At 39.9% G+C, this 27,604-nt stretch overlaps 1 protein-coding gene, 4 non-coding genes and 2 pseudogenes across 9 annotated transcripts in view; 1 reads left to right on the top strand and 6 right to left on the bottom strand.

The window, feature by feature from the left end:
• Positions 1 to 27,411, bottom strand: part of TEX14 (testis expressed 14, intercellular bridge forming factor) — a 74,112-nt gene extending 46,701 nt beyond the window's left edge. The window contains exons 1-5 of one of the 5 annotated variants that reach the window (XM_019736326.2): positions 27,208 to 27,411; positions 16,132 to 16,268; positions 4,167 to 4,281; positions 1,667 to 1,832; positions 719 to 855 (exon numbers count right to left, since the gene is read on the bottom strand). In XM_019736326.2, coding sequence (XP_019591885.2) covers positions 719 to 855; positions 1,667 to 1,832; positions 4,167 to 4,281; positions 16,132 to 16,267 — 554 coding nt within the window. In that variant the 5' untranslated portion in view covers position 16,268; positions 27,208 to 27,411. Of the gene's footprint in view, positions 1 to 718; positions 856 to 1,260; positions 1,339 to 1,666; positions 1,833 to 4,166; positions 4,282 to 4,580; positions 4,587 to 5,122; positions 5,216 to 16,131; positions 16,269 to 27,207 lie in introns of those variants that run through there. The other 4 variants (XM_074319663.1, XM_074319666.1, XM_074319664.1 and 1 more) reach the window with 4 other exon arrangements.
• Positions 4,770 to 4,983, bottom strand: LOC141569107 (small nucleolar RNA U3). The gene has a single exon (XR_012492504.1). It is a non-coding gene; the product is annotated as a small nucleolar RNA U3 (small nucleolar RNA).
• LOC141569108 (small nucleolar RNA U3) lies at positions 9,994 to 10,207 on the bottom strand. Its single transcript, XR_012492505.1, has one exon. It is a non-coding gene; the product is annotated as a small nucleolar RNA U3 (small nucleolar RNA).
• Positions 13,912 to 16,114, bottom strand: LOC141568949 (large ribosomal subunit protein uL11-like; annotated as a pseudogene).
• Positions 18,482 to 18,649, bottom strand: LOC141569099 (U1 spliceosomal RNA). Its single transcript, XR_012492497.1, has one exon. It is a non-coding gene; the product is annotated as a U1 spliceosomal RNA (small nuclear RNA).
• LOC141569095 (U1 spliceosomal RNA) lies at positions 19,455 to 19,618 on the bottom strand. Its single transcript, XR_012492493.1, has one exon. It is a non-coding gene; the product is annotated as a U1 spliceosomal RNA (small nuclear RNA).
• LOC141569030 (U6 spliceosomal RNA) lies at positions 20,607 to 20,697 on the top strand (annotated as a pseudogene).
• Positions 27,412 to 27,604: the final 193 nt, after the last annotated feature.

The following is a 27,604-nucleotide window of genomic DNA, read 5'->3' as shown; positions in this document are numbered from 1 at the left end:
CCTGAGAAGCCAGAGGCACGCGGGTCAGCAGAGGAAAACTAGGACTTGAGTCACACAGGACAGGACAGGGGAACCTGCGAGAGTTTGACAAGTCTAGCCACCTTGATTATAGGAAGAGGTGTCATCAGAGAAAAATCAAAATGAAATGGGTTCTCTACATACAAATCTTAAGGCCTAAAGCCCCAAACATTTGACATAACTCCTAAGCATGGAGAGAAGCCTAGGGCCCACTTCCTGCAGCGGTGATGGGGGGAGGCTGTCTACCCAGCTAGCAGCAAGTCTCACACCAGCATAATGTAGCCTGAGGAACAGTATTTGTGGTCTTTTGTAACTTTAGTTAAAAAGGAACATGCTTTCCATGGTTCAGCGATGTCAAAAAAAAAACCAAAAAAAGCCAGCCACTGCTATGAGAAAGGGTTTTCTGCTGGGTTCCCCAGACCTGAAAAGTTCCTTTTCTGCTAACCAAGGGTGGTTCCCACTGGAGTCCAGAACTCATTTTCCCCAGACATTACTGGAAAGTGCGGCACAGCCGAAGGTGTTCCTCTGGCCATCCTTTTTCAGTGGCCACATATTCTTTGAGTTCACCCCTTTGGGTAAGCTAGATGCTGGAAGGAACCGATGTGGAAGGGATCTAAGTGGCCCATGCTGCAGGGCTCCCACAAGGGAGGCTGGGGTGACGCAGAACATCCCACTCCATTCCACTCGAGGTGGCACTCACCCCTGCATGAAGCCCCCAAACCGAGGCAGGCCGCAGATGAGCCGCTGAGGGGAGTCGATCTTCTTCAGGAGGTCATAGGAGAAGCCCTGGAGGATGGCTTGCATGTGCGAGGCGCAGCGCTGCATGAATTCCACCATCTGAAACACCACAGAGTTGCTCGAGGCTGGAGTGGCTAGTGGCCACCCGGCCTTCAACGGAACTGGAGTGGTCTAAGGTAAATAATCTGAGGTTACACCCGACAGGGTAATCTCTAGCAAGGGAGGGGCTCAAGTAATTTTCTAAAGATATGGAATGTTTTCAGAGAGGTGAATTGGCAATAATTTTCTCTAATTCCCTCCTCCAATAGATGCGGAAACTGAGGCAAGAAGAGTGAAATTACCTGTCCAAGGCCCAACAGCTAATGAGCAGGAGAACCAGTGGGAGGGAAGTGGGGGAGAGGACTCTGCCCGCCTCTCCTTCCCCTCCACGTGCCCAGCGCTGTGCATGTCCTTTGTGCTTTACATTTATGTTATTTAATCCTCATTAAAACATGTCACACCTACCAGTGTGTGGCCTCAGGCAAGTTACTTCATGTCAATGAGCCTCAGTTTCCTCCATCTGTAAAATGGGGACAATAGTACCTACATGGGAGAGTTGTTGTGAAGATAAAATGAGATAATATTTAACTAATTCAATTGCACCATCTGATGTGTGGTAAGTGCTAGTTAAGGGTCAGACAAAATTACAGTTGTTCTCCCTCCCCACTGAATGAATGACCAAAAAGCTTCCCTGGACTTGCCTGACGTTCTATAACTAACTTGCTTCAACCCAGGTCTGTGTGTTCAGGGCCAATAGCAAAGCTGCTGCAAGCCCTGTACTGTCCCCAGGACCGGCCTCTGGCCCCTGGGCTCCTGACTCCCAGCCCAGTGTTCTGCCTTGGGTGTGGTTGCAGAGTGGGCCCACCCTTACCGCAGTACTGCGCTCCTTCCCAGCTGCCAGGGCCCAGGTCTGCGGGTTTTGACCCTTCTCATCATGGAGTCGAAGGTCACCCCCTGCATCCAGCAGTTTGCTGAGGATCCACTGATTGCCTGAAAATGCTGCTGCGTGGACAGGGGTGCTCCCATCAAAGCAGCGGCTGGAGGGGGATACAAGGAGTGTCCATGGCAACTCTCCTCCCTTCCACTGAGCAGGGGTGGAATTCAATGGTTACTCAGGGCTCCCTTTCTATAGAGGCAGACATTGGTGATGAGGATTATACATACCATTTGTGAGGCCCCTGGTGTGTGCTGACAGGAGCTTTACACACATCCCCCTTTTCCATCCTGACTTCCACCATTCGAAGCGGTATTATAATATTTCCCTCCCAATGTACAGATAAGGAAACAAAAGGGCAAAGTTGAGGTTCACACCCAGATAAGGATCTAGTTCCAAATCAGTGTTCTTTCCCCCACTACCCCGATACTGGCTACCCTCAAACAACTCCTTCATGTCTGTAGCGTCCTGAGATCAGGCTGGTGAAGCACAGCCTACCTAGAGACCATCTCTCTCATGTGAGAATGTCCCTCTCTCCCAACTCCTACAGTACACAAACCTTGGCATCAGCAATCTGGCCAAGGATATACAACTCAGAAAAATTTAACCAAAGCCAATAAACTATCTGAGGCATGAAGGTCAGCCTTTGTAGTGTACAAGATACAGAGAGATGCGATCTGTAGCCGTGATTTGCTACCCTGGTTGCACATCAGAATCACTTGGAGAGTTTCTCTCTTTAACTCAAAAAGAAACATAAATGGGGAAGGAAAAGAAGAAATCAAATGAAAAAGGAGGAGAAAGAAGAAAGAAAAAAGTCTCCCAACTTCAGACCCCCAGTTCTCCTGTCCAGAAGCAACTACCGTTACAATTTTTTGTGTCCTTCCAGAAATTTCCTATGCATATAAAATACTATAAGAACGTGTTATACAAAGTGTTCTGTACCTAAATTTTTCCATTTAACAATATATCTTGGAGAAATTTCCATATGAAAACATAAAGCCACCTCAACTCTTTTTAACAGCTGTACAGTATTCCAATGTATAGATGCACCATTACTTAGTAAACAAGCCCTTGGAATATGTCAAAAATACAAATTCTCAAGATTACACACCAGACTGAATCGGAATCTGCAAGCAAGAGGCCCAGGAATGTGTACTTTTTACGTTTCCCAGATGACACCAATGAGGCTGACCTGTACCCACACATCTGGGAACCACTGGGATATCTCACTATGAGCTATCTGGGTCCTAATGAGCAGTCCAGCACACTGCACTGTGGGAACCATAATATCCTCTTTGTTGTAAAAACAAATTTGTGTAATGTTTTAGTCTTCCCATAAACAGTAAGGAGGCTGGGTGGGGAGAGAGAAAACATCATTTTTAATTTCTCATGAATGCTAAGGAAGAAAGGAAAAGTGTTTTTTATACCCAACTAAACCTGTCACTTAAACTCTCTGAGCATCAGTTCCTAATCTGGAATCTTAAAGGTCTGAATGATTTGATCTTTGAAGAACAGAGCCGTAAGCCTCCACAAAACAGATGTAAAAGCAGATGACTGGAAAACACTGCATTTTTGCTGAGGAACTGCAGGAGGTCCCGATATGGCCTCCCTCCCTACAAAGCTGTTATCTGCAAAGATCAGGGGAGTTAGCCTTTTTATTTCTGAGCTTTGAAATTAAACATTAATACAGTAGACAGTAGAGTACATGTGAGTCTAGAAAAATTCTGGATGCAAAACAAAAGGCTCACTGTGTTATCTCTGGGTTACAGAATTCTCATACTGATTGTTTTCTTTTTGCTTTTCCGAACTTCCAAGTTTTTCCCACTAAGCAAGCAATCTTATAAAAACCCGTTTCTGGTTCTGTCCAATGTGAACTGTAAAAATACCTTCTGTTTCCTCCTGCACTCTCAAGGAGGTGGTGGTTGTAAAGATCTAGCAAGCTAGTGCCTGGGAAGGCCCTGGGAAAAGCAGAAGTGCTACACAAGAGAAGAAATGTTCACTGGTGAAATTGATTCTTTACATTGTGTTGCTGTTCCATATTAAAATTTGAACCATTAAACACAGGTTCTTTTAAACCACAACTATAAGAGCCAGGCAAAAATCATCCTGATGAAGTGATGCCAAGTATCACTGGTGAAGAACTTGGTTGTGGGGTATAGAACTGCTTAAGTGAATCATACAAATTATAAAGTGGGGTGGAAATAAGCAAACCATGTTGTTAATGACTAGCTAATTAATGACTAATAAGTTTCACTTATTTCACTGGGCCTAGTAAAACCTTTTTATTAGCAGTTAAAGGTATGTTTCAACATACATATATAACAGTATTTCATTGATATAAATTAGTAAAATCTTTCAATAGTTTCTAAATGCCCCAACTAGTTTTAAGAGCATATACTAGCACTTATTTTCTAGATAGTGATGTTATTGTACTTACTGATTTGGATCTGATCCATAATCCACCAGAGTATCAACTAATTTTGTAAGGCCTAATAATGATGCAACAAAAAGTGCTGTCTGGCCCAGGGAATTAACTGCATCAACACGAATTCCTGCAAAGGAATCAACGCAAATAACAGAATCAATGCAAATAATAGGACATTTCCTGAGATAAAACCAGGGAAATTCACATTCCGGGAAAAATTAAAATTCATTTATACAGTACTTTCATACTTTATTACTACAAAAATTTTTTTTAAAAAAAGTGAAAAAACTAAGCACACAAACCACGGTCCAGTACTCTAAAACAATGGATTAAAATTGTTCTTAACTTTCAGGGAACAGGAGGAACAGAGCGTGGCTATCAATGATACCGGAAATGTCAGTGCAAGGATATTAGAAAAAAAATTACCGGGAAACAAACGGCCCCACCTTCTCACCACACTAAAATATAAAAATTAACTCAAGAAAAAAAATTAGAAGCAACACAAGTACCAAATCTAAAGCCAAACGAAACCATACCTTATAATACACGTTTCAAAAAACGTGATCCTTAAAACACATCACCAATCTATCTTTAGAAACCCAAGTTTAAACAGAAACCACTCAGCCTGCGTTCTCTCCCTCTCACTCTTCCAAAGGAAGAGAAGAACGATCATCAATGGCTAATGACAGTTGTAAAAACAACACCAAGAGCCGGCTTCACGCTCAGGAGAGAACACTGCAACTCCTCCTCGTGGTTTCGGGTGCTCTACACGATCAGAGAAACTTCTCTAGTAACGAACTATAGAAATGATCCCTGAAAGTATAGTCTTAACCACTCAGTCCATAGCTTTCCGAGGTGGACGAAAACTACACATATTTTAGTGATGGTGAGTTTTTCTAACGGCACTACTTTATCTAAATATACACTGGCATGTGTTTTCTGAAGAACCTTTCATTCCCAAAGCTTACCAAAGCGTTCTGAATACTCTCGAGTTTTCAAAGACATTTCAAGCTGTCAGTTTAATTAACATACGGTTGCTAAACAGCCAATCACACGCCACTTACTCCCGCCCCGCTTCTTGCTGCACTTCCGCAGCGTCAGGTTTACGTGAAACGCTGACGACTACACAGCGCATGAGCGCGTTACGACACGTCTCAGTTTAGACCCATGCCTGAAAGCGGAGGCCTTTCACAGGAAAAACGTGGAGGATGAAAGTGAGGACCCAAAGCCTGGATTTTTTTTTCAAATCAATGAATGCTTATGTACATAAAAATTGTGTTTCAACAACCAGAACATCTGTTATAGAAAAAAGAAAAAAAAAAAAAGATTCAAAATGGTGTCACTCCTGTTTTAAAATTCCATGATACCAAACCTAGATTTAACACCTAATGTAACTGCAGTTTCAACTTCTTCCAGAAACAATCGGTCTGGAATTTTCTGGTCAATCAAGCACCAGTAGGTAATCTGTCACAAAGTCCCTGTCCATCCCCCATATAAAGAGGCAATCTACATGATTTAAAAAAAAATCTCCCCCTTGTCTTTCCCCAAAGAAAAGATATCCCAGCCCCAAAATAATACTCTTCTTTCACAAAACCTTCCATTTTGTACAACTCCTTGGAGTGCCCTCCTAGTTGCTAGAGAAGATGCTGCCCAATTCATGAATCGCTTAATAAAGCCAATTAGATCTTCAAATTTACTCAGTTGAAGTTTGTTGTTTTTAGTAAATCATTCCCCTGTTTAGAGCTTCATTTGCTTCCTAACTCTTGGGCTAAAGATAAAACTTCTCTAAATAGCTTACAAGGCCCTGCATGGTCTGGCACACACTCAACCTCTCCGAAGGTGAGAGCTTTACTTTGCACCAAATTCCCCTCACTCGAACCATACTGAACTTCTTATAGTTCCTCATACTCATCATCTTTCCTTCTGCCACAGGGCCTTTGCACCAGCTGTTCTCTGCCAGGAATTCTCCACCTACCCCTTACCCAACTTAACTTCAATTCATCATTGAGACATCTGTCTAAGTGTCATTGTCTCAGGGAACCCTTCTCGGACTTCCTTAACCAGATCAAAATGTTTTTGTGTGATTATTTGATTAATGCCTGCCCTCTGCATGAGACTGTTTCAGAAGGGCAGAGACTATGAAATGCCTTTCTGTACTCACAACATCCTAAGCACCTAGTATTGAGGGAACAAATCCCAGCCAAGGTGTCCAGTGCACAGAATTGGGCAAGAATAGGGCTCGTTAACATTATCATTGGCCATTTTAAAGCTATAGGGGGAAATGAATCAGGAAACATACTACCCAAAGAGCTGAGGGTTGAGGATGGAGACCTAAGCCCCACTAACATCTTAAGGGACAAGCTGAGAGGAAAAAGCCAAAAAGTACAGCAAGAAGGAAACCAAGAGAGGTTAAGAGAAAAACCTGGAACAAATGGGTCACAGTGACAAGTGAGGTAAGAGTTTCAAAAAAGAGTTATCAGTCAACAGCATCAAAGCAGGAGGAATCTAGTGAGAACACAGAATTCTAGGTACAAGCAGTGCTAGTGGGGTTCAGGTTTCTTACTGCTCAGAGCTTGCTGTGTTACATGTATTTATGGCATGTCTGTCTCCCCTACCAGACTGTCTACCTAACCTGCATGGTAGGAACTGCCCAAGTTATCTATTTTCAGCACCTGGTCAACTTATCTGCCCAAGCAGATATGAGTAGAGAAGAGCAGCAAAGAACAGTGTGGGAAGACAATTCTCCATGGATTGCTCCTGTTTCTGCATGTCATGGGAGTCAGGCACTAACTACCCTTTGTTCGAGACTTTTTGAAGATGTTTGTACACCAAACTTTGGAAGATACAGTATCTCCCTTTCAAGCAAAGTGCAGGGATGTTTACTGTCCAATGTAATAATGTCTCCCTTTGGAGGAAAGGGCATACTGTCCATTATAAAAGATTTGGGTTGGGTTCCCTAAGCTCAGAGTACTTCTACTGCAAAGCAACTCACTATATGTGCAGTGTTATCTAGCTCTTTGTATGGCTCTGTGTGAACTGGGTTTTGAAGAACCAGCACCAAAAATGCTAGTATTCTAGTTACTGCTGTTGCTATGAGTAATAAATTATTATTCAACTCCGACACAGGAATCTCATGTCTTTTGCCTGTATCCATAAACCTGTAACAGGCTAATTTGTAAAATCACACACTATTCATAATTCTGACAGGAAGGGACTACAGTCAAAGGAAGCAGACTGGTTAATTCCTAGGGCTCATGAAATAAAAAAATAAATCAAGGGGATAAAACAAATACAAGAAGGATTGGATATTTCACCTTATTCTGCAATATTCAATAAATCAACACAACATGGTGCGTGGGGTGAAACAGTGAAAAGATAAACTTCCTGTAAAGCTTGAAAAAAACTGAGAAAACATTCAGTGCTGGAGAAGAGGTGGGAAAATGGACACTTTCCTAAAAGCAGTTGGGAGTATAAATTGTTACAATGCTTTTTGGAAGACAACGTGGCAATATCCATTAACAGTGTGACCCAGAAATCCCACTTTGAAGATTAAAAACCCATTATGTAAAGATATATTACAAAGTATTTTATCAAAGCAGTGTCTAGTGATACAAATTGCAAAAAAAAAAAATACATTTTAATATCAGTAAGGACACAGATGAATCAATTATGGTACATACAGATGACAAAACATTAAGCAGTTATTAAAATGAATGAGTTAGACCTATATCAATTGGACTAAAGATAGACAGGATGTATTGTTAAATGGGAAAAGCAAGTTGCAGAATGTATATAGTATGATACCACTTTTGTAAAGGCAGATTAGCAACTTCAAAAAATATATTTGATTCCACTGGTTAAAATAACCTCATTATGACTTTTATAATAGAAAAAAAAAAATGTTTTTTGAGATCACACAAGGAAGCATGTTCTAGATATTTCCCAAGAAGAAAGGAGTGTTGTCAGGTGGTTTCTTAAAGCCTCATGTGGAAAATTGAGGATAGGAGAAAAGTGATCCAAATTTTAAGAACAAGTACTGGGCTAGTGACAGACAAATGAAACTGCAAAGAGAAAACAGAAGCTTTATTTGCTGGCATGAGAACTCAATTAGCTAGCTGAATGTATGTTGCTTTCACAGTTTATTAAGGGCAGTTTTCAAAGGCATTGCCGCCTCCAAAAAGAAATAAAGTCTACTTCTACCTAAAGTGAACTATATCACACAATCAATAATCACTAGAAGATTTTTTTCGCTGACTGTTTTTTTTAGCCCAATGTACAATAACAAATTTGATGTATTAAACGCAAAACCAGAGTAGCTTCCTAAAGCAGGTTATCAGGAAAACCATCTGATTAGCTTGGAACAATTTAAAGGTGAGATTCAAAAATCAAAGAAAAATATTTAGAATAATAATAACAAAAAGCACACCAGACTAAAAAGGCTAATTTAAAATTCCTCTTAAAGAAACATAATTTAAATAAATAATCATAGCACTGAGGGGGAAAAAAAAGAAAAAAGAACTGTGAATTAAAAAAGAGCTACCTTGGCAAGCCTGACAAGCTCAGTAACTAAAAGTAACCATGTAGGATGTTTAAATCACACACAAAAAATTCCTGAATGTGTTATAATGGGAAGTCATGTCCTACGGACTACATGAGAGATTAATCTTTACCTTCATCAAGCCCTATCCGTTGTTTTTCTGCATCTAGAATAACATACTTAAAATGCCAGAACGATCTCTTCTCCAGACCTCCAGATGAACACCCCTGGTATCAGGTGAGACCACCATTTATTTATTTTTTAATTGGGGAAGGGGAGCAGGACTTTATTGGGGGAACAGTGTGTACTTCCAGGACTTTTTTTCCAAGTCAAGTTGTTGTCCTTTCAATCTTAGTTGTGGAGGGTGCAGCTCAGCTCCAGGTCCTGTTGCCGTTGCTAGTTGCAGGGGGCGCTGCCCACCATCCCTTGCAGGACTCGAGGAATCCAACTTGGCAACTTTGGACTGGAGGAATTAAACTGGCAACTTTGTGGTTTAGAGCCCACTAGCCCATGTGGGAATCGAACTGGCAGCCTTCGGAGTTAGGAACATGGAGCTCTAAACCGCCTGAGCCATGGACCGGCCCTCCTCATTATTTTTTACCCTCAGACCTCTGTAACTGTGTATGTTATTATTATTTATTCCACACCCTCCAATGTGAAAAAAGTATGTATGTCTCCATTTTACGTTTTATCCAGTTCTAGGGATTTCCCTGCTTTGTTTTTTCCCTCCTCCTCAATCTTCCACCAATGGATTTCAAGTAACTTTCTTTATATCTTTGATCCTTATGTATAAAATAAACTGCAAAACTATTACGTAGAATTTTCTCAATCCTTTGTGTGATTTTGTTTCCTGGACTGGCCCCTAAAACTTGGCTCAAATAAACTATCAAAAGTGCATTTAAAACCAGTTTAACTCACTTTCCTTTGTAACTTAACGATAGTCACTCAGACTACCCCATTGTTCAAAACGCAAAGATGTCAAACACTTTGCTAGCAAGAACCAGATAGCTTCAGCAGCATATCCCAAGCCTAGCAGGCCTAGGAAGATGACAGCTATTCAGAACTTCTGCATTCAAAAACCAGATACAGAAAAGCACTCGACAAACATTTGTTAGGAGGGAAAAATAGCAAATAACCCCTTCAGTGGCATAAAAATGTATAAATTTTTTAAAAAAAAGCACACCACTGTATAGAAAACAAAATGGAGTGAAAAACTAAAGACCCGTTTTGTTTTACTGAAAACAAAAGGCCGTTTTCCTTACCCACACACAAAAAAAACTTAATGTTTTACTAATATACGAAACCACTCAGCCTGCGTTCTCTCCCTCTCACTCTTCCAAAGGAAGAGAAGAACGATCATCAATGGCTAATGACAGTTGCAAAAACAACACCAAGAGCCGGCTTCACGCTCAGGAGAGAACACTGCAACTCCTCCTCGTGGTTTCGGGTGCTCTACACGATCAGAGAAACTTCTCTAGTAACGAACTATAGAAATGATCCCTGAAAGTATAGTCTTAACTTGAAACATTTCGCTTCTGTTTGGTCCATGGCAGTCACGCACTTTTTACTCATGGTGACATTTTCTGAGCATTGTAAGTGTGTGTGTATATATATTATATATATATATATATTTCTTTTAATTTCATTTTATTTACTAACAGTTCTGTTCCATAGCAAAGTTTAAAACATCGTTTTCACTTGTAAATTTTCCAGTAACACTTCAAAGCAGCTCCAGACTTATTAACATACGGCTTCCTATGAGCCAATCACAAGCTGCACGCAATTGACTCCTACCCGGAGCAAGATGATATTACCCTGACTACCACTCCAGGTACCACCTGGGTCCCGGTGGGTCACGCAGCCCCACGATAAGCTAGGGAAACGCTGTTCCGACTGGTCAAAACAGACTTCCTCTCCACCACCACTGAAGTCCGCCAACGTGGAGCAACCAGGTTTCCTTTGCCTTCAGAGAGGCGGGGTTACTAAATAGTTTCAGGATGGTGGTTGGTCAACAGAAACACCAAAACCAAGTCATGATTAGAGGGTTAGAACTTTCAGCTCCACCACTACCCCCTCACCTCAATCCCTGCCCCACCTGTGGAAGGGAAGAGGGGCTGGAAATTGAGTTCAATCACCAATGGCCAATGATTTAATCAATCATGCCTAGGTAATGAAACCCCCAGAAACCCCCCTAAGCAATAGGTTCAGAGGGCTTCCAGACTGGTGAACACAATGAAGTGTGGGGAGGGTGGTGTACCCAACTGGGGCATGGAAGCTTGTATCCTTTGTTATAAACCAGTAATAGTTAACTAAAATGTTTCCTTGAGTTCTGTTAATCATTCTAGGGAATTAATGAATCTGGATAAGGTTAAGAGCAGATTACAGATGACAGAGGAAAAGTCATAAATTTGACAACAGATCAAGAGAAATTATCCAATCTGAAGGACACAGAGAAAAAAAGGTTGAAAATGAAAATTAACAGAGCTCTGGGGACTCTAGGACAATATCAAAATGTCTAACATAAATATAAGTGGATTTCCAGAAGTTGAGGAGAAAATGGAACAGAAAGAGTATCTGAAGAAATAATGGCAGAAAGTTTCCTAAATTTGGAAAAATATTAATTTCCATAGTCAAGGTCAGAAAATCCCAAGCAGGCTAAAGATAAAGAAAGTCAGCCCTAGGCACATCATAGTCAAACCACCGAAAAATAAAAAGAAACTCTTGAAGAAAGCCACAGAATAACAATCCATGATATACAGGTGAATGATGGTTCAAATGACAGTTGATTTCTCATTAGAAACTATAGAAAACAGTGGCTGAAGCAAAAAACATTCAATCTAGAATTCTATATCCAGTGAAAATATCCTTCAAGAATCATAGTGAAATAAAGACATTTTTATATAAAAGAAAACCCTCTTAATTTCTTTAAAGTATGTATGACTCCTCAAAGCAAAAGTTATATTATGGAGTTCACAACACATATATAATACTTATGGAATCTTTATGATAAAGATAGGAGAAGGGGCGAAATAAGCCTCCATGGTTGTAGTATATTTTATATGACGTGGTATAATATTAAGTAGACTATGAAAAATTAAAGACATATATTGTAATCACTAGAACAACCACAAAAAATAATGGAGAGAGAAGTATAGCTAGAAAGTCAAATACAGTAGTAGTACCTTGGTTTTCGAACGTCTCTGTTGACGAACATTTTGGTTTACAAATGCTGTAATTTTTATGGATCTATGGTATAATTAGATAGTAAAAATTCACGCTAAATTTGCAGTTTTGGGGGTTGATTTTAAAGGTCTGGAATGGATTAATCCATTTTGCATTACTTTCTATGGGGAAACCACGCCTCGGTTTTCGAATGTTTCAGAACTCGAATGGACTTCCAGAACGGATTACGTTCGAAAACCGAGGCACTACTGTACAATTCTAAAAAATATTTAAGTCAAAAGAAGGCAGAAAATAAGGAAGAGAGAAACAGAGGATAAAGAGAAAACAAATAAAATGTTAGTTTTAAATCCAACCATATCAATAATTACATTATTGGACTAAACACTCCAATTAAAAAGAGTGTCAGAATGGATTTTAAAACGCAAGTCTCAATTTTATGCTCTCTACAGAAGAACTATTTTACTATAAAGATACAGATATTTCATGCAACAGTAAGGAGGCTGAAGTGGCTATATTAATATCAGATAAAGCAGACTTCAAGACAATAAGTATAACCAGAGATAAAGAGGGACATCTCATAATGATAATATGTTACTTCATCAGCAAGATGTAACAATCCCAAGTATGTATGCAACTAGTAACACCCTCCTAACAGCCCATGACACCTGGTGCAGCCACAGCTTGCCCTGCCAGCTTCACCCCATACCACTCTCTCTTACCCCTTTGCTCTCTCCTCCCACTCAAGTTATCCAGACCCTCTTCATTTCTAGAACCTATCCATCCTCGGGGCCTTCGCATCCCTTTGGTCCTCCCTTGCCTCTGACTTTTACTTTTACCCCCAACTTTTACCCCAACTCCCTTTTTTCCTTATCAGTTCCTCTAAGTTTCCTTTGATTACCCCCAGACAAGGAGGCTGAAGTGTACCTGGTACCTCACCTTCTGCCCTTCTCAGTACATCGATTACTAAGTCATGTCTGTTTCTTCTGCTGGATTCCATTCCTATAAGGCAAGGCCACATATCTTTGTTTGGCTGCTCTAACCCCAAGGCTCACTTAATATACGTGTAATTAAAAAACGAATGAAGTCAGGGTTAAGGTTCTGGAACTTATCTTTTGAGTTTCAGAACTCATATAATCAATCTGTGGTCTCCCAGATGGGCTGAACTAAGTAGGATAAGTAGGATATAATCAGAAGACAATTTCCCCTTCTATTGCCCGAAATACACGGTCAGTTGGCTCTCCCTTCTCCTCCCGAGAGACATCTCAGGCAGATTCCATAGTATTTCAGTCACTTTGAGACATTTAATCACATTCTTATTTCAGATAATAAATTGTCCAGTCCTATTGAAGTCAAAACTCTTCCTTGCTCTTCCATTTCTCTGATCAAGGCTGTTTCTGGCCATGCCAGAGCTGAAGTAGGGGGAGAGCCAACGAGATGACAAAGGAGCAAAGGCCTTGTACCCGGCTCATGATTCATCCTAATGCCTGCTCTTTCGTGAGCGAGTTTAGTGGACCCTTCAGGTACCTCCACGCCACTGCACAGCAACCTAATGCAGGCCAGTGCCCTCTCCTGATGACTTGTTGCTGCATCTCCAGCCCCTCTACTGGGATTCTTTCTTCACACGTGAGGTTCCTTTAGATGGCTCAGCTACCCTGTGGAGGGTCTACTTACCCCCCCAACTGGTGAAGTGTGACTACTACAACTGCTAGTCTACCATGCTCACCCAGCCATCAAGGACTGCTCCAAAAAGGAGGCAGATGGCAGTTTCCCTGACCCCTAAATTCCAGATAACATGCCAGGTTCTCTTCAAGCCACCTTGGTTGGCTGACATGTTTCTACTGTTCAGCAGGGTGAGACACAGGCTTCCATTTCTCCTGCTTGCAAGCACCACAGTTCTCTCCATGAGGTTCACCTGTAAGGCCTCTTACTTGGCTTAAGGCTAGGAAGGAGAAAAGCCACAGCATTCTATTCTTGTTAATGACTTTTTTTTTCTGGTTATCAAAAGATCTTTAATGGAACTATTTTCTTTTGTAGTTCTTAACTGGCTGGGCATTCCACTGCACCACTGTAGATGTCACCTATGATGTCATGAGGGTGGCGGCCATCAACATTGGGAGGTCCCCAAGATCTCTTTAATGGTTCCAGGGAGTTCTCCAGCTAAAGATTGATGCCGCGTCTGTTGGGCAATGTTGACAATCTCATCAAAAACAATATTTCCACTGTGTTTAATGTTTTTTTTTTGCTTCTTTCTGTCTCTTTGCAGTTCTTTGAGGGATTTGATGACCAGGGCAGAAGCAGAAGGTACAACCTCAATCTGGGCTTGTCTGTTCTGAATGGTCAGTTCCACGGGACTCCTCAGACCCTTCCAATCACCAGTGATTTAGCGATGTCATCACCAACCTATTTTGGAGACAGACCCCGAAGGCTGACCTTGGAGACCATGGCAGACATAGAACCAGCTTCCCCACTGGTGTACCTCAGATATATGACTTTGATCTCGCTGGGGTCAAACTTTAGCGGCCTGGTAGAGGCAGCTGGTGTTAGATGAACCCGGATTCAGGACAAACAAAGCTGATCCTTGGCCTCCTCCAAGTCGAAAGCCAAAAGGAAGCTGGAATGACTTAAAAGAAATGTTTTCCACTGACACCCCCACCACTACACCACTGCCTTTCTTTAGATAAGCCCAAGGCGATGGAGTTGAAGGTCCAAGGACCATTCCGCCATCTCTTAAGAAGCCAGTTACAGCTGTCAATCCCATCCCCTGCTCTAGCTTAATGCCACAAATTTGAAGATGCAGACTGTTCAGGAGATGGCTAAGAGGTAAATGTCCTAAAACTGCTCGTCACACTGGGGGGTGTGGATAGACAGACACTAGAAGTTACTATATGCTTATCTTGAACATCAATTTTTATGTTAAAACACACATGGATGATATACACACAATGGAATAATAGTCATAAAAAGAATGAAATCTTGCCATTTGTGACAACAAGGCTGGACCTTGAGGGTATAATGCTAAGTCAAATAAGTCAGAAAGAGAAAGACAAATTACCACAATTTCACTCATACATGAAATCAAAAATAAACAAAATAAAAACAAACTCATAGATACAAAGAACAAATTGGTGGTTACCAGAGGGGAAAGGGGCTGGGAGGTCATAAAAAAGGGTGAAGGGGGTCAATTGTATGATAATGGATAGTAACTAGACCTGGGGGTGATCACTTTGCAGTGTATACAGATATCAAATTGTAACATTATGTACCTGAAACTTATACAATAAATATATACACATGGATGTGTTTGGGGGTAAAATGTAAAATTTTGAGGGGGAGAATAAAACAAGATCTTTCAAATAAATTATTGGGCTGTTAGCTACTTCATCTACAGAATCCAGGGGTGATACATGAAAAAAGTATGAGACCTTTTTGAGGGAACTATTTTGTAGGATAAATGGATCCTATAAAAATTGGGGTATCCTTCTGCAAGTTGTCAGGAATGCTGTTGAGGTAAATGGAGAAACACTGGAGAAATTAGGTCACCTTGACTGTTTCACAAACCAGCTGAGAGAAGCTTCATAAGCCTCCCTTTCAGTACGGAAAAGGGCGAGGGGGAATCCAGCAGGACTTGGGTTACTCTGAAAAAAGCAGATCTGGATCTCTAGATCAGAGGCCAAATACCAGAGAGGTTTTGTTCAGATGCGGGGTTTTTGTATTTGTTTGTTCTTTTAAAGGTTGCCTGAGCTAAGTTTGCTATTTCTCTCTGCCCTTATTGGCTTAGCTCCCTGGAGCCTCCAGGAAACAAACAAAAAAACCACAAAAAACCAACCAACCAACCAAACACACACAAAAAGAACACACACAACAACAACAACCCTGGAAACAAAAGCACCAAGTGCATGGAAGGAGCCAGGGTGGGGAGAGCTGTGAACGCTGGCCTCCTTACTCCACCACAGACCTCAGAAGACCCAGTGGATGAAGTAGGTGTGAAGGAAAAAAGGGGAATGATGAGGCAGGATCAGAGGCCGGGCTTTCATTTGGAGAAACCTTAGGAGACTAACAGTGGGAAGACCAGCTTTCAAACAGAAATGTATGCTCTCTACTGAACTTTACGACTGCACTGGTAGAGAACATCTCATCTCTAGATTTAACGTCTGATCCCTCCAAGAACTCCTAGTTTTAGGATGTACCTGGTTTTCCTTCCAATGCTATTCAGAAATGTGGACCAAGATGCCGCTGCCATTTCAACACAGTGCCTACCTTTCTTAAGAATCTTCTTCACTTTCACATAGTTCCCGTGTTTGACATACTCATGAAGCTGAGCTTCCAAGGAGTCATTTCTTAAGGAACCAAGCTGAACAGGACAGGGTAATGGAAGATGAACAGCCCGAGACATCCTGTTTCAAAAGAAAACAACATGCTTATTCTGAATCAGAAACGCAAGCAACTTATATTTTGTTTCTACAAGATTAACGTTAATTCTCAATGTTACTGTTGAAATTGAAGGACTGGATATGTTTATTACTAATTCCTGGGACTGAAAAAGTGGTGACTACTAAGAAGTCATTGGGCTACTGGCAAAAGTCTCCATTATCTTCTTACAACTGTACAAATTTAATGGGCATATTCAGGCTCTGTCATACTGGAAATGTTCACTTGTATATGACACTGTTGCTCAATCTTATGTTGCTTATTTTATTTTGGTAAATTACATATAACCTAAAATGTACCATTTTAAATATTTTTAAGTGTTCAGTTCAGTGGCATTAAGTATATACACATTGTGCAATCATCACTACCATCCATCTCCAGAACTTTTTTCATCTTCCCAAACTGGAACTCCATATCTATTAAACACTAACTCCACATTTTCTCCTCTTCCAAGCCCCTGGCAACCACCATTCTTTCTGGCTCTATAAATTTGACTACTCTAGGTACCTCATATAAGTGGAAACACAGTATTTGTGTCCTTTTGTGACTGGTTTATTTTTCTATGACCTCAAGGTTCATTCATGTAGCAGCATATATCAGAATTTCCTTTATTTGAAGGATAAATAGGTTAGAGGTTCCGGTCAAGATGGCAGATGGTAATCACTGCTTGCCTCCTCTAACGACTATATTAGAACTACAACTAAATTATAGAACAATCAACCTGGAGAACCATCTAAAGACTAGCTGAATAGAAGTCCTATAACTAAGGATATAAAAGAGAAGCTGCATTGAGACTGAACAATATGAGAATAAAATGCCAATTTTTCATGGAAAGAAAAGGAGTAATATTCCATTGTGCGCGTATGCACATACACCCATTTTGTTTATCCATTCATCCACTGACGGACACTTGCTTGGGTTGATTCCATCTTTGGCTACTGCGAATGCTGCTATAAACAGGGATACACAAATAGCTCTTCTAAACCTCCATTTTCAATTCTTCGCAGTATATACCCAGAAATAGGATTGCTGGATCATACAGAAATTCTATATTTAATTTTTTGAGGAATTGCCATCCTGTTTTGTATATTAGTGGCTGCACCAGTTCTACATTCCACCAGCAATGCAGGGGGTTCAATTTTTCTAGAACTTCACCAAAACCTGGTAATTCTCACTAATAAACAAGCAAACATATTTCATTGCTTTAAACACTTTTCCAGAACTTTGTAACATCACTAGAGTAAAAACTAAACTAAATGATTCCTGTGAAAGAGCAAAATACAAAACTACTTTAATAGAAAAAGATAGGGATTTTATCTATTTGACATTATGCAATTGCAAGTAACCAAGCTACTTCTTTTGTGCATACAACAAAATTTCTAAGAGAACTGAAACACATTCTAGCTTTGTCACAAGTTTATCAGGGGAGAGCAAAAATACAGCCCTGCACTACTACAAGTTAGACACTTAAGTTACCACACTCGGGGTGCAACAGGTGAGCTCATGGTGTTTCCCCGACAGCAACACCTGGCTGGACAACCAGCTCTAATGCATCTTTTGTACCAGAAACTAATATAAGATCCAGCATTACATTACATACAGTCGTATTAAGAGAGTTGAATGAAGAAGCATTTTTCAGGTTGAGAGGGAAGGCATTCCAGGAAGAGCAAGCATGTGAGTATATGGAAGTAACACAGCAAGGCCTTCTACAAACATTTTTAAAATAAGGGAGCAATACTGTCCAGTAGAATATAATGTGCACAACTTAGGTTATATAAAAATTTTAGTAGCCACATTTAAAATGGTAATAAAAAGCTGTTGAAGTTAATTAACATGTTTTACTTAACCCCCAAAAAAGAGATGATGTAACATTTTTTTTACACCAAACCTGTAAGATCCTCTGTGCACTTTACCCTTTGTAGCACATCAATTCAAGCCCTACAACAGACAACTAAAAATAATACAACCAACCCTACCAAAGCAATCTTGTTAATTAATAATAATCAAAAACAGCTTGTCCAACTCTCATACACTAACCAGTATTTATAGGACAAAAACTGACAGCACAAGACCAAGAAAACCAAAACACACCCAAAGACAATTCCACCAGAAAAGCAACCAAAGCAAGGAGTCTTGGAAAAAGAAAACTTAACTGATATCTGATATTCACACATATGACCAGGGGAGAGTGTGAGTGCAGTTCCCCAATACCACAAATTATGCAGTATAGTTTCCCACATTTGAGGAAATCACAGAGGTCCACACACCCGGAGTGCAATGAGTAAACAAACCTCACCCTGGGAAAATCACCTTCGTGATCATAGTATCTTCTCTACCAGGTAAGAATTACTGGTATTGCCTGGCACCTCACTCTCAGATTCCAAACACTCACACATATGGTCACTCTCTTCATGCAATCTCTAGACTATCACCTACAAAATAAAGATTTCTCCAAATTGTAAAAGCCAGACATGTTGGATACTGTAATATTTGCAAAATTCATAAATTATGTACAATGTGAAGAAGACACTTCATTTACATACTCCAAACACCTTTTAGGTACATTCTATGGCTCCTGACAAATCTGTCTGCAGGTTTTGTTGATGGGGTGGGTGGAATGATGGCCCACCAAAAGTCTCCAAGTCCTAATCCCTGGAATTTGTGACTGTATTACCTTACTTTGTGGCAAATGTGATTTTGCAAATGTTATTAAGGATGTGAGATGGGGAAAGTATCCTGAATTACTCAGGTGGGCCTATTGTAATCACAGGGCCCTAACAAAAAGGGAGAAGGAAGTAAAATAGGAAGGCCAGAAAAAGATTTAAGGACAGAAGAGACAATATCCCAGAGAAGATGATAAATTGTTGGCTCTGTGAAAACGGAGGGACAACACAACAAAAAATATATAGTCTCTTGAAACCACACCTAGAAAAGCAGCAGCCCTGCTGTTCACACCTCCAGAAATGTTTCAATCTCTGATTTCAAGAACTGTAAACATGTTCTTTCAAACTATCAAAACTTGTATAGATTATTACAGCAATACTAGGTATATAGTTGAGAAACCTGAAAAAGATCGTAGTAGCGATCTACCATCCAAAGCAGAAACTCTTGATGTAAGCATCTAAGTATTCTTTTTTTTAAACAAATTAAGCCAGGGGAGAGCGCGAACGCAGTCCCCCACTACCACAAATTATGCAGTCGAGTTTCCCACATTTGGGGAAATCGCAGGGGTCAGCACACCCGGAGTGCAATGGGTGAGCCTCGCCCTGGGAAAACCACCTTCGTGATCATGGTGTCTCCCCTGCCAGGTAAGTATGAGTTCCTGGAGTTGCCTGGCACCTAACCCTTAGATTCAAATCACTCTAAAGATAGGATCACTTTTCTCACGCATTCCATCGACCCCCTTACTTCTGGAGTAAAGAGTCTCTAAATTACAATTACGATACAGCAATAATTTGTATATATGGATATTGTCAAAATCTTAGGAAATATATGGCTAGTGTAAATGACCAGCAGTCACTGCGTTTATCTGCATATTCCACACCCTTTTTGCTGATGTCATTTAGTGCATCCTTTTCCTAGTAGTTAGTGGTGCCGTTCACATGAAACAAAGGAAAAGATAATCTACAAATTTAAACAACATAAATTAGTTCCTCCTAGGGCTTGGGGCTAATGATGTCACTGTGATGTCTGGCGCAGTTCAGCAAGCCGCTATTCACGTAACTGAAAGAGCAAGTCTGAAAAGATGAAATTTGACAAAACTACATTAAAAACCACAGTCTGTGTACTGCTAAAAATAGGTTGTCAGTTCAGTTATCAAGTACAAAATAATGCTCTTTTTCAGATATGCGGCAACTGATCACCCTTCCTTGAAGATCAGTTAGTTGTACAAACACTAATTCTAATTTTGAACAGAGCACACTAGGGAAAAGCTCAGGCAGCAGCCCCTCCTATGCTCACACTGGGAGAAGTCGCAGGGATCGACCCAGCGGAGGCGTGATGACGGCCCTCATGCCTGGAAACTGTCCTCATCATGAGAGTGTCTCCCGTCCCAAGCAAGAGTAAGTTGTGTTTCCACGTGTCCATAAACCTTCCTGTGCTCAACACTACGAGCACAGGGTCACCTGTTTGGTTTTTCATGGGTGCCTCTGAAATCCAGGGCAAGACAACAGGAGAATCCACCCTACCAGAAACTCCTGAGCCCTGCTAGACTCGTATCACTCTTCAAAAACAGCATATCCTGTCTCAAGCAATGGCTAATACTTCACATATTCCATCCACGTCCACCTAATAAATATTATCAAGTGCTCACTAGACAGTACATATGATAAAATTGGAACAATACAGCCCCTGTGCAAGGAAGATACACAAATTTGTGAAGCTTCCATATTAAAATATATACTATATATACCTACATATACATACAATCAGCCTTCTCAATCCTGTCCTTCCTGCTCTGTAAATTAGAACTGGAGTTTCCAAGAACAGTTAACTGTTCTTCAGATGTCTTCTCAAGTTCACGTTAAGAACCAGCCTATTTTCCAAGTGTTTTTATCTTGACTCTTCTGGTATTCTCTCCTCTGCCAAAATAAATTACCCAGAGTTTTATATTTTTAGAACAGGAAGAAATAATGCTGTTTTAAAAAAAATCTTATTAAAGATTAACACACAGTAATTGAGAATATCGGTGTCTGAGATGGAGAGAGAAAAACATTGTGGGGAGGGGACTATGTGATATGAGTTGCAACTATTCCTGAAGTCTGACCTTTTAACAGTCTACCAGTTTAATTTTTATACTCTCTCCCCCAAAAGAAAGAAGTATTATGTAATATATACACACACATATGCACATCCACAAACACATACATATATAATCTGTAAACAAAACATCTACATTTGGTTTTGGGAAATGCAAGTTAAGATACTTTGAAATCTGATTGAGAACCGCTCATGTAAGAGAAAAAGGTGATGTCTATGAACTAGACAACTGTTACCACCAAACTTTTAAATTTCAAATGCCATTTTCAGCAGGTGTGTGACCAACAGTACTTTCTTAAATAACACAGAGCCCCTCAAGGGCCCCCAGTCTTCACAAGGCTAATTTAAATATTTCACAAGAACTTCATCATTATTGGCCTTGTTATCAAAATATTCATCAAGACAGTCTGCCTTAGGGCAAGAAGGTGAATGTCCCCCACTCTCTGCTGAAGCAGGTTAAGAAAAAATTTTGGTACCATAATCCTCGCAGAAGCAGACCTTAATATCCTTTGAGGAAGAGCCTCAACATTTCTTTGATTAGAAAAATATAAGGAAATGTATGTTTGTTAAATACTAACATAGTTAGCAAAGAAAAAGTGGAGAAGCTTCTTAGTTCATTTTACAAAGGTTGCAAAACTGTTGTCAAACCAGACAAAGTAGACATAATAATGTCACTTATGAACAAAAATGCAAAACTCATAATTAAGTCTATAAAATCTTTATGCACTGAATCTAGCAGGATATTAGAAGAATATACACAATAGCTAGATAAGTTTTATACCAGGAATATAGTACCTAATAAGTACATAAAAGTATATGATAAAGGTAGCATTTTATATAGATGGGGGAAAGATTGATTGCTTCATAAAGAGTGCTTAGAAAATTGGCTCACCCCTGGAAAGAAGGGGAAAAAACTGCTTCCTTCCTCCTACTTTACCTTAAAAAAAATCAGATAAATTAAAATGTCCAAGTTAAATCATGAACTAAATGTAGAAAAAAATAGATTAACAAAAAGAAAGACTTTCTAAGTGTGTTATCAGAGTCAGAATTAAATACAAACTTTGACCGGACTTGCAATACACAAAACCTCAAAGTAGAAAAACCTCATAAAATTTAAAGACAAAGTGGGGAGATATCTACCATATATAGATTTAGACAAATAGCCTGTATGACAGTATGCATATGAGGGTAGGCAGCATATGGAATAAGATCATGGGTTTTGATGCCAGACAAAACTGGGCAGAATACTTGGCTGATAGTAAGCACAATAAAGAGTTATTGTTTCTGATAATAAAAAAACCCCATAGACCTATTACAAATACATATTTCAAATTAAAAGCAGCCTAATTAAAAAGAGGAAAAGGATGTACATCCACGTTCATAGAAGCATTATTCACAATAGCCAAGGGGTGGAAGCAAACATCCACCAGCAGAGGAATGGATACACAAAATGTGAATGGAATGCTGTTCAACCTTATAAAGGAAGGAAATCTTGGTTCATACTACAGCATGGTTGAACCTTCAGGACATTATGCTAAGTGAAATAAACCAGTCACAAAAAGATAAATACTGTATGATTCCACTTATATAAGGCATTATATAAGGTATTAAGAGGAGTCAAACTTCTAGAAATGATGGTTGCCAGTGGCTGGGGAAGGTGGAATGGGGAGTTGTTTAGTGGGTACAGGGTTTCAGGTTTGCAAGATAAAAAAGTTCTGGAGATTGGCTGCACAACATTGTGAATGTAAGTAACACAATTGAACTGTACACTTAAAAATGGTTAAGATGATAAATTTTGTTATGTGTATTTTACCACAATTAGAAATTAGAAGTGCTCAAAGGATATAAATGAGGTGGTTACAGTGATAAAATATATTTGGCCAATAAAATTAAATGAAAAGATTTTTAATGTCAGTAATAAAAGATAATAACCATTTAAAGCCAATTATACCTCAATAAAAAATAAAAAAAAGTGACCATTTAAAGACTGCTAAGGGCCAGTGCTGGGGTGGAGATGGGAAAACCAGCCCTCATACGCTGTTAGCAGGAGTGTAAGTGGTACAAACTTTGACAATGTGATTTAAAATGAAAATGTGCATACTCTGACCCAGGAGTTCTACTTTCAGAAATGTATGGGGGTGGGAAGGAAGAAGGGAGGAAAAGCGAAAGAGAGAGAACACATACTACTTCACAGGAAAAAACTGGAAATAATTCAACTGTGTTTATAGGTCACTGATTAGAAAGATGGGCCTCAGGACAGAATAGTATGCACTCATTAAACTTAATTTTCAAATAATTTTTAATTACATGGAGAAGGCTTTGAGAAAACATTAAGTGAAAAACAAGATATATAAATTTTTTTCACAACTTAATCACAAGTATGTAAAATAAATACATTATATGAACTTGTAGAAAGAGTAAAATAAACCAATATAGTAACATTATCTCTGAGTTGAAGTTCACTGTTTTACTTCTTTGTACTGTCTGTATTTTTTTCCCCTACGACTAGATACTTCCTACAAGTATATATTTTCCATTATATTTAAGAGTACAAAACAGAAAAACATAGGGAGAGAGGAGCAGGTCAATCATCTAATCATCCATTCTTTAACAAGAATCTACTGAGCACTCATCATAAGCCATGACTGGGGTAGGGGCTCTAGGTAAACAGTGAGTAAGTCCACATGGTCCCCATTTTGAGGCTCTCAGTTTACTTGGGGAGACATGTAAAATACATGATCACACAAAGGCACTTGAAGGGTTGATATGACCTAGTTTTGAGGGGGCTTGTTGGAGGTAGATTCAGGGTCAGAGAAGGGGTCAATGAATACTGAGATTTAAAGAATAGTAGTTAATTGGGTTAGGCAGGGAGAAGTAATAAAACAGGCATGTGCAAAGGCTATGTTGTGGAATGAAGTCTGGCACACAAGGAATTAAGGCCAGAGTGGCTGCAGTCTAGAGAGTAAAGGGGAGAGAGGGAAAGGATGCAGAACATGCAAAGCTTTTTGTAAGTCTTATTAAGAAATCTGATCTCTATCCTAAGAGCAAAATAATGAACAGTAATGTACTGTAGAAAGAATACTCGGGCTAGTCCATGGGAGAACAGACTAGTGGGAGAAGACAAGATGCACAAAAACCACAGTGGAAATGTAATGACTGTGTCGATGTCAGAGGGGTAGTGGATGGGGGAGGGGGAGTTGTCACTGTATGAGGGATATAAATGATAAATGTCTAACTATTATATTGTTTTGTGCACCGAAAACTAATAAAAAAATGTTTTAAAAAAAAAGATGCACAAAAACCAGCCAAATGCTCTTGCAGTACCTACACTAGAAATGGTCAAAGCTTGGCCTAGAGAAGACATAAACATAATCAAGATTACTTGAGAGAGAAAATTGTTGTGATTTGTGGATACACTGAATATGGACAGTGAAAGGGAAGGAAGTATTGAGGAGAATTCCTAGGTTTCTGGTTTGTGCAGATGGAAAGAGGGATATTCAGTTCATGGAGGCAGAAAGTACAGGAAAAGGACTAGGTTTTGGGAGTGGTCTAAAGATAATGGGTTAGGTTTAAGATAGGCTGAGTTGGAGACTTTGCATTGTCCAGTAGGCAATCAGATATTTGCATCTGGCGGTCAGAGAACAGGTGAGGGCTAGAAATACAAATTTATGAATCACTGGCATATAGTCACTGAATTGTGAATGTGAATAAATAGCAGAAAGACAGCAAGAGAGAGTGAGAAAGAATGAACAATGGAGAAGAGGACAGACCAGAACACAGTCGTCAGTGAAAGGTCTGCTCATGTATGGAGCTGTAAAAGAACTGTAACATTTCATGCCCAGGTTATGGAAGATGAGCTTGCAAGGGAGAAAGAAAAGCCAAATGGGTAGAAAGAAAATCAGGAGTGTGTCATCACAGAAGTCAAGTGAGAAGGCTTCAAGAGTTTGTGGACAACACACATATATATATATTGAGCTCCTATTATGTATAAGGCCTTGTGAGACTGATATTCTACCTGAAATATATGTCTGAGGCCTTAAGGCTTATCACAACCACCTCTAAAGCTAAGCCTTGATTCAGAGTTTTTTCTCAGTCCAAACAGCACTCATTTCTCCCTATTCCCAAAATCCACTTGAACATGCTAGGTCACTATTTTTAAAAGTTCTATGTTCTTAGGCTAAAAGACAATACACTTTTCCTCAGCTATAACAGAAATATTAATATTCCTCCCCCACATCTCTAGAAAATAGCCCAGTCAGCATGAAAATGTCTCCTTATTTGAATACTAACACAGATTAGATATAGATATTGACAGCAATAGCTCATTCCTACCCTTAGTATTATACCTAGATAGCAACGAAAGCCAGTAATGCAACACAAGTCCGAGTACTCAATAATGATCCGGATTGATTATAGGCTCCACCAAGGTGGAGATTGTTTGTCTTGTCACTTAAAAAATATTTAATAAATATTTAATCTTGCTCTAGTGATTCAATCTTCATATGCTAATAATCTTAAATGGGGACTTCAGTAAACTATTCATAAGATTATTTTAAGTATCAAATTAAATAAGTAAAAGCACTTTTCTTTGGCACTTTACAATTGTAGGGGTTAAAAAGTCCCACAGCATTAGCACTCTGCTGAGCTAGGTGCCCACTAAGGCTTTATTCAACTGAATATGAGAACATATTAGAACATTTTAAAGTGCAGAAAGAAACTAAGATTTATTGTGTACCTTTTCTGTGCCAAATACTTCATATTTGTTAATTTAACCTTTCCAACAACTCCATAAAATATTATCTTCTACTCGCAGATGAGAAAACTAAGAAACTTGCTGAAAGTCTCACAGTTGGTAATTTCCAGAGATGTGATAAAAACCAAATTTGTATCTCAAACTTTTTCAACAAGTAACCCCAATTGCAAAGGAAAACAAAAACATTCCCAGGGGACTTTGGGAGACTACTGAGGTATCCAGTTTAAACTAGATCTTTCTTCAGTCTTATTTTTACCTTAAAATTTATTTTTATGTTTGCATTTCACTCTACAATCTATTAATGCTTGTTTAATAGAAAACCTTTTAAATGGCTTACCAATTAAAAAACTCATCACTTCCCTCTCTAAAAAAATATTTGAGAAAATCTGACATTATAGGAAGATGCACCTTCCATAAAAATCCTATAGTTTTATTTGGTTTCTGGTCCGTGGCCTCATAAACCTGGATCCCTGTTTAAAAGCCTGATTACACAGCAAACTGCATTTTAAAAAATCTGAAGAATGATGAAAACAATAATTATAGGTAACTCAAGATACTAACAACACATAATTGTAAAGTTATAGATAGAGTCAACTAATTTCTTAACTCCCCAATGCCAATGAAACAAAATTCTAAACACAATCGATCCCATTACGTTTGACCAAACTAACCGAAGAGCTATCCCTGAATGTGTTACCACCATCTCTTCTTCACCCAAGACCCTGGTTGCTTTGAAAGTATGAATTCTCCCTGTGGACATGTGTGAAATACCAACTGTGTGCCCAGATGTGGATCATACTACAAGTTAAGCAATGTACTCACGGGCAAACCACATTCTGACCAGTCGACTCTACCAGACTTTCCCTGCCTTACCAAATGGCGGACAAACACTTCCCGAATTCTCCCCCCACCACTTCACAATTTGGAGGTAGCTCGCGAGTAGAAAAAAGGTCCGAGGTTTTAATTTCAGCTTCAAGAAAACTACTCTGAGCTCCTATGTCCTTTTCTTCCTGGCGGCATCGTTGTGAGCATTTGAAATGTGTGGGATTTGCTAAAGTGCTCAACATGTCTCCTTCATTAGATCTTCCGCACTTAAAGGGCTTTGGCTTGCAATATTTAGGAAGTTATTTAAACTAGGAAGTAAAGTCAAGGCTAAGGATCTTCACCAGAAGGTAGGGAACGAGTTACTCTCAGAAAGAAATCATAACTCATCTAAGCAAGGAAAGACTTCGTAAACCACCTTCCATACTGCCTCTCAAGTCCCTTAAAGACCTCTAATTTAGAAGCCGTCCCTTTCCCACTTTGTACCAGAACAGGAGCTCTTTCGTAGCTCCACCACTCTCAGGACAAGAGGAGCCCACGCCCAACCCACTATGGGGATATTAGGTGCTTACTTTTCTAGCTACTTCTTAAGCCAGGAAGGCCGTGAAGAACTAACGGTCTCAGACACCATCTTGCTCCAAACTGAACTCGAGGAAAGGCGTGGGTGGGTGCGGGGATTGGTCCGCGAGCGCTCCAGAGGCGTGGCGGGCTGGCCCACAATCCCTCGCGAGGGCGGGAAAGGAGAGGGGGACAGGCAAGGAGGACAACGGGCAAGAGGAGCCAAAGAAACTGTAACCCTGTAATATGGATACAGATTAATCCTTATACGACCGTTCCATACCCCAAACCGGTAACTGACCAGTGTGTGGGACGTACTCCCCCTCAGAGAGGTCGTGCCTATTAACAACTCTTAGGTTTCCACCCAACGGGCCAGGTCAAAGGTGAGGAAACGTAGTGTGTAGGGACCAC

Source organism: Rhinolophus sinicus, linkage group LG15, assembly GCF_036562045.2.
Source record: "Rhinolophus sinicus isolate RSC01 linkage group LG15, ASM3656204v1, whole genome shotgun sequence".
NCBI lineage: Eukaryota > Metazoa > Chordata > Mammalia > Chiroptera > Rhinolophidae > Rhinolophus > Rhinolophus sinicus.
The sequence above is the reverse complement of the archived record's forward strand: the minus strand, read 5'-3'. Positions and strand labels throughout refer to the sequence as shown.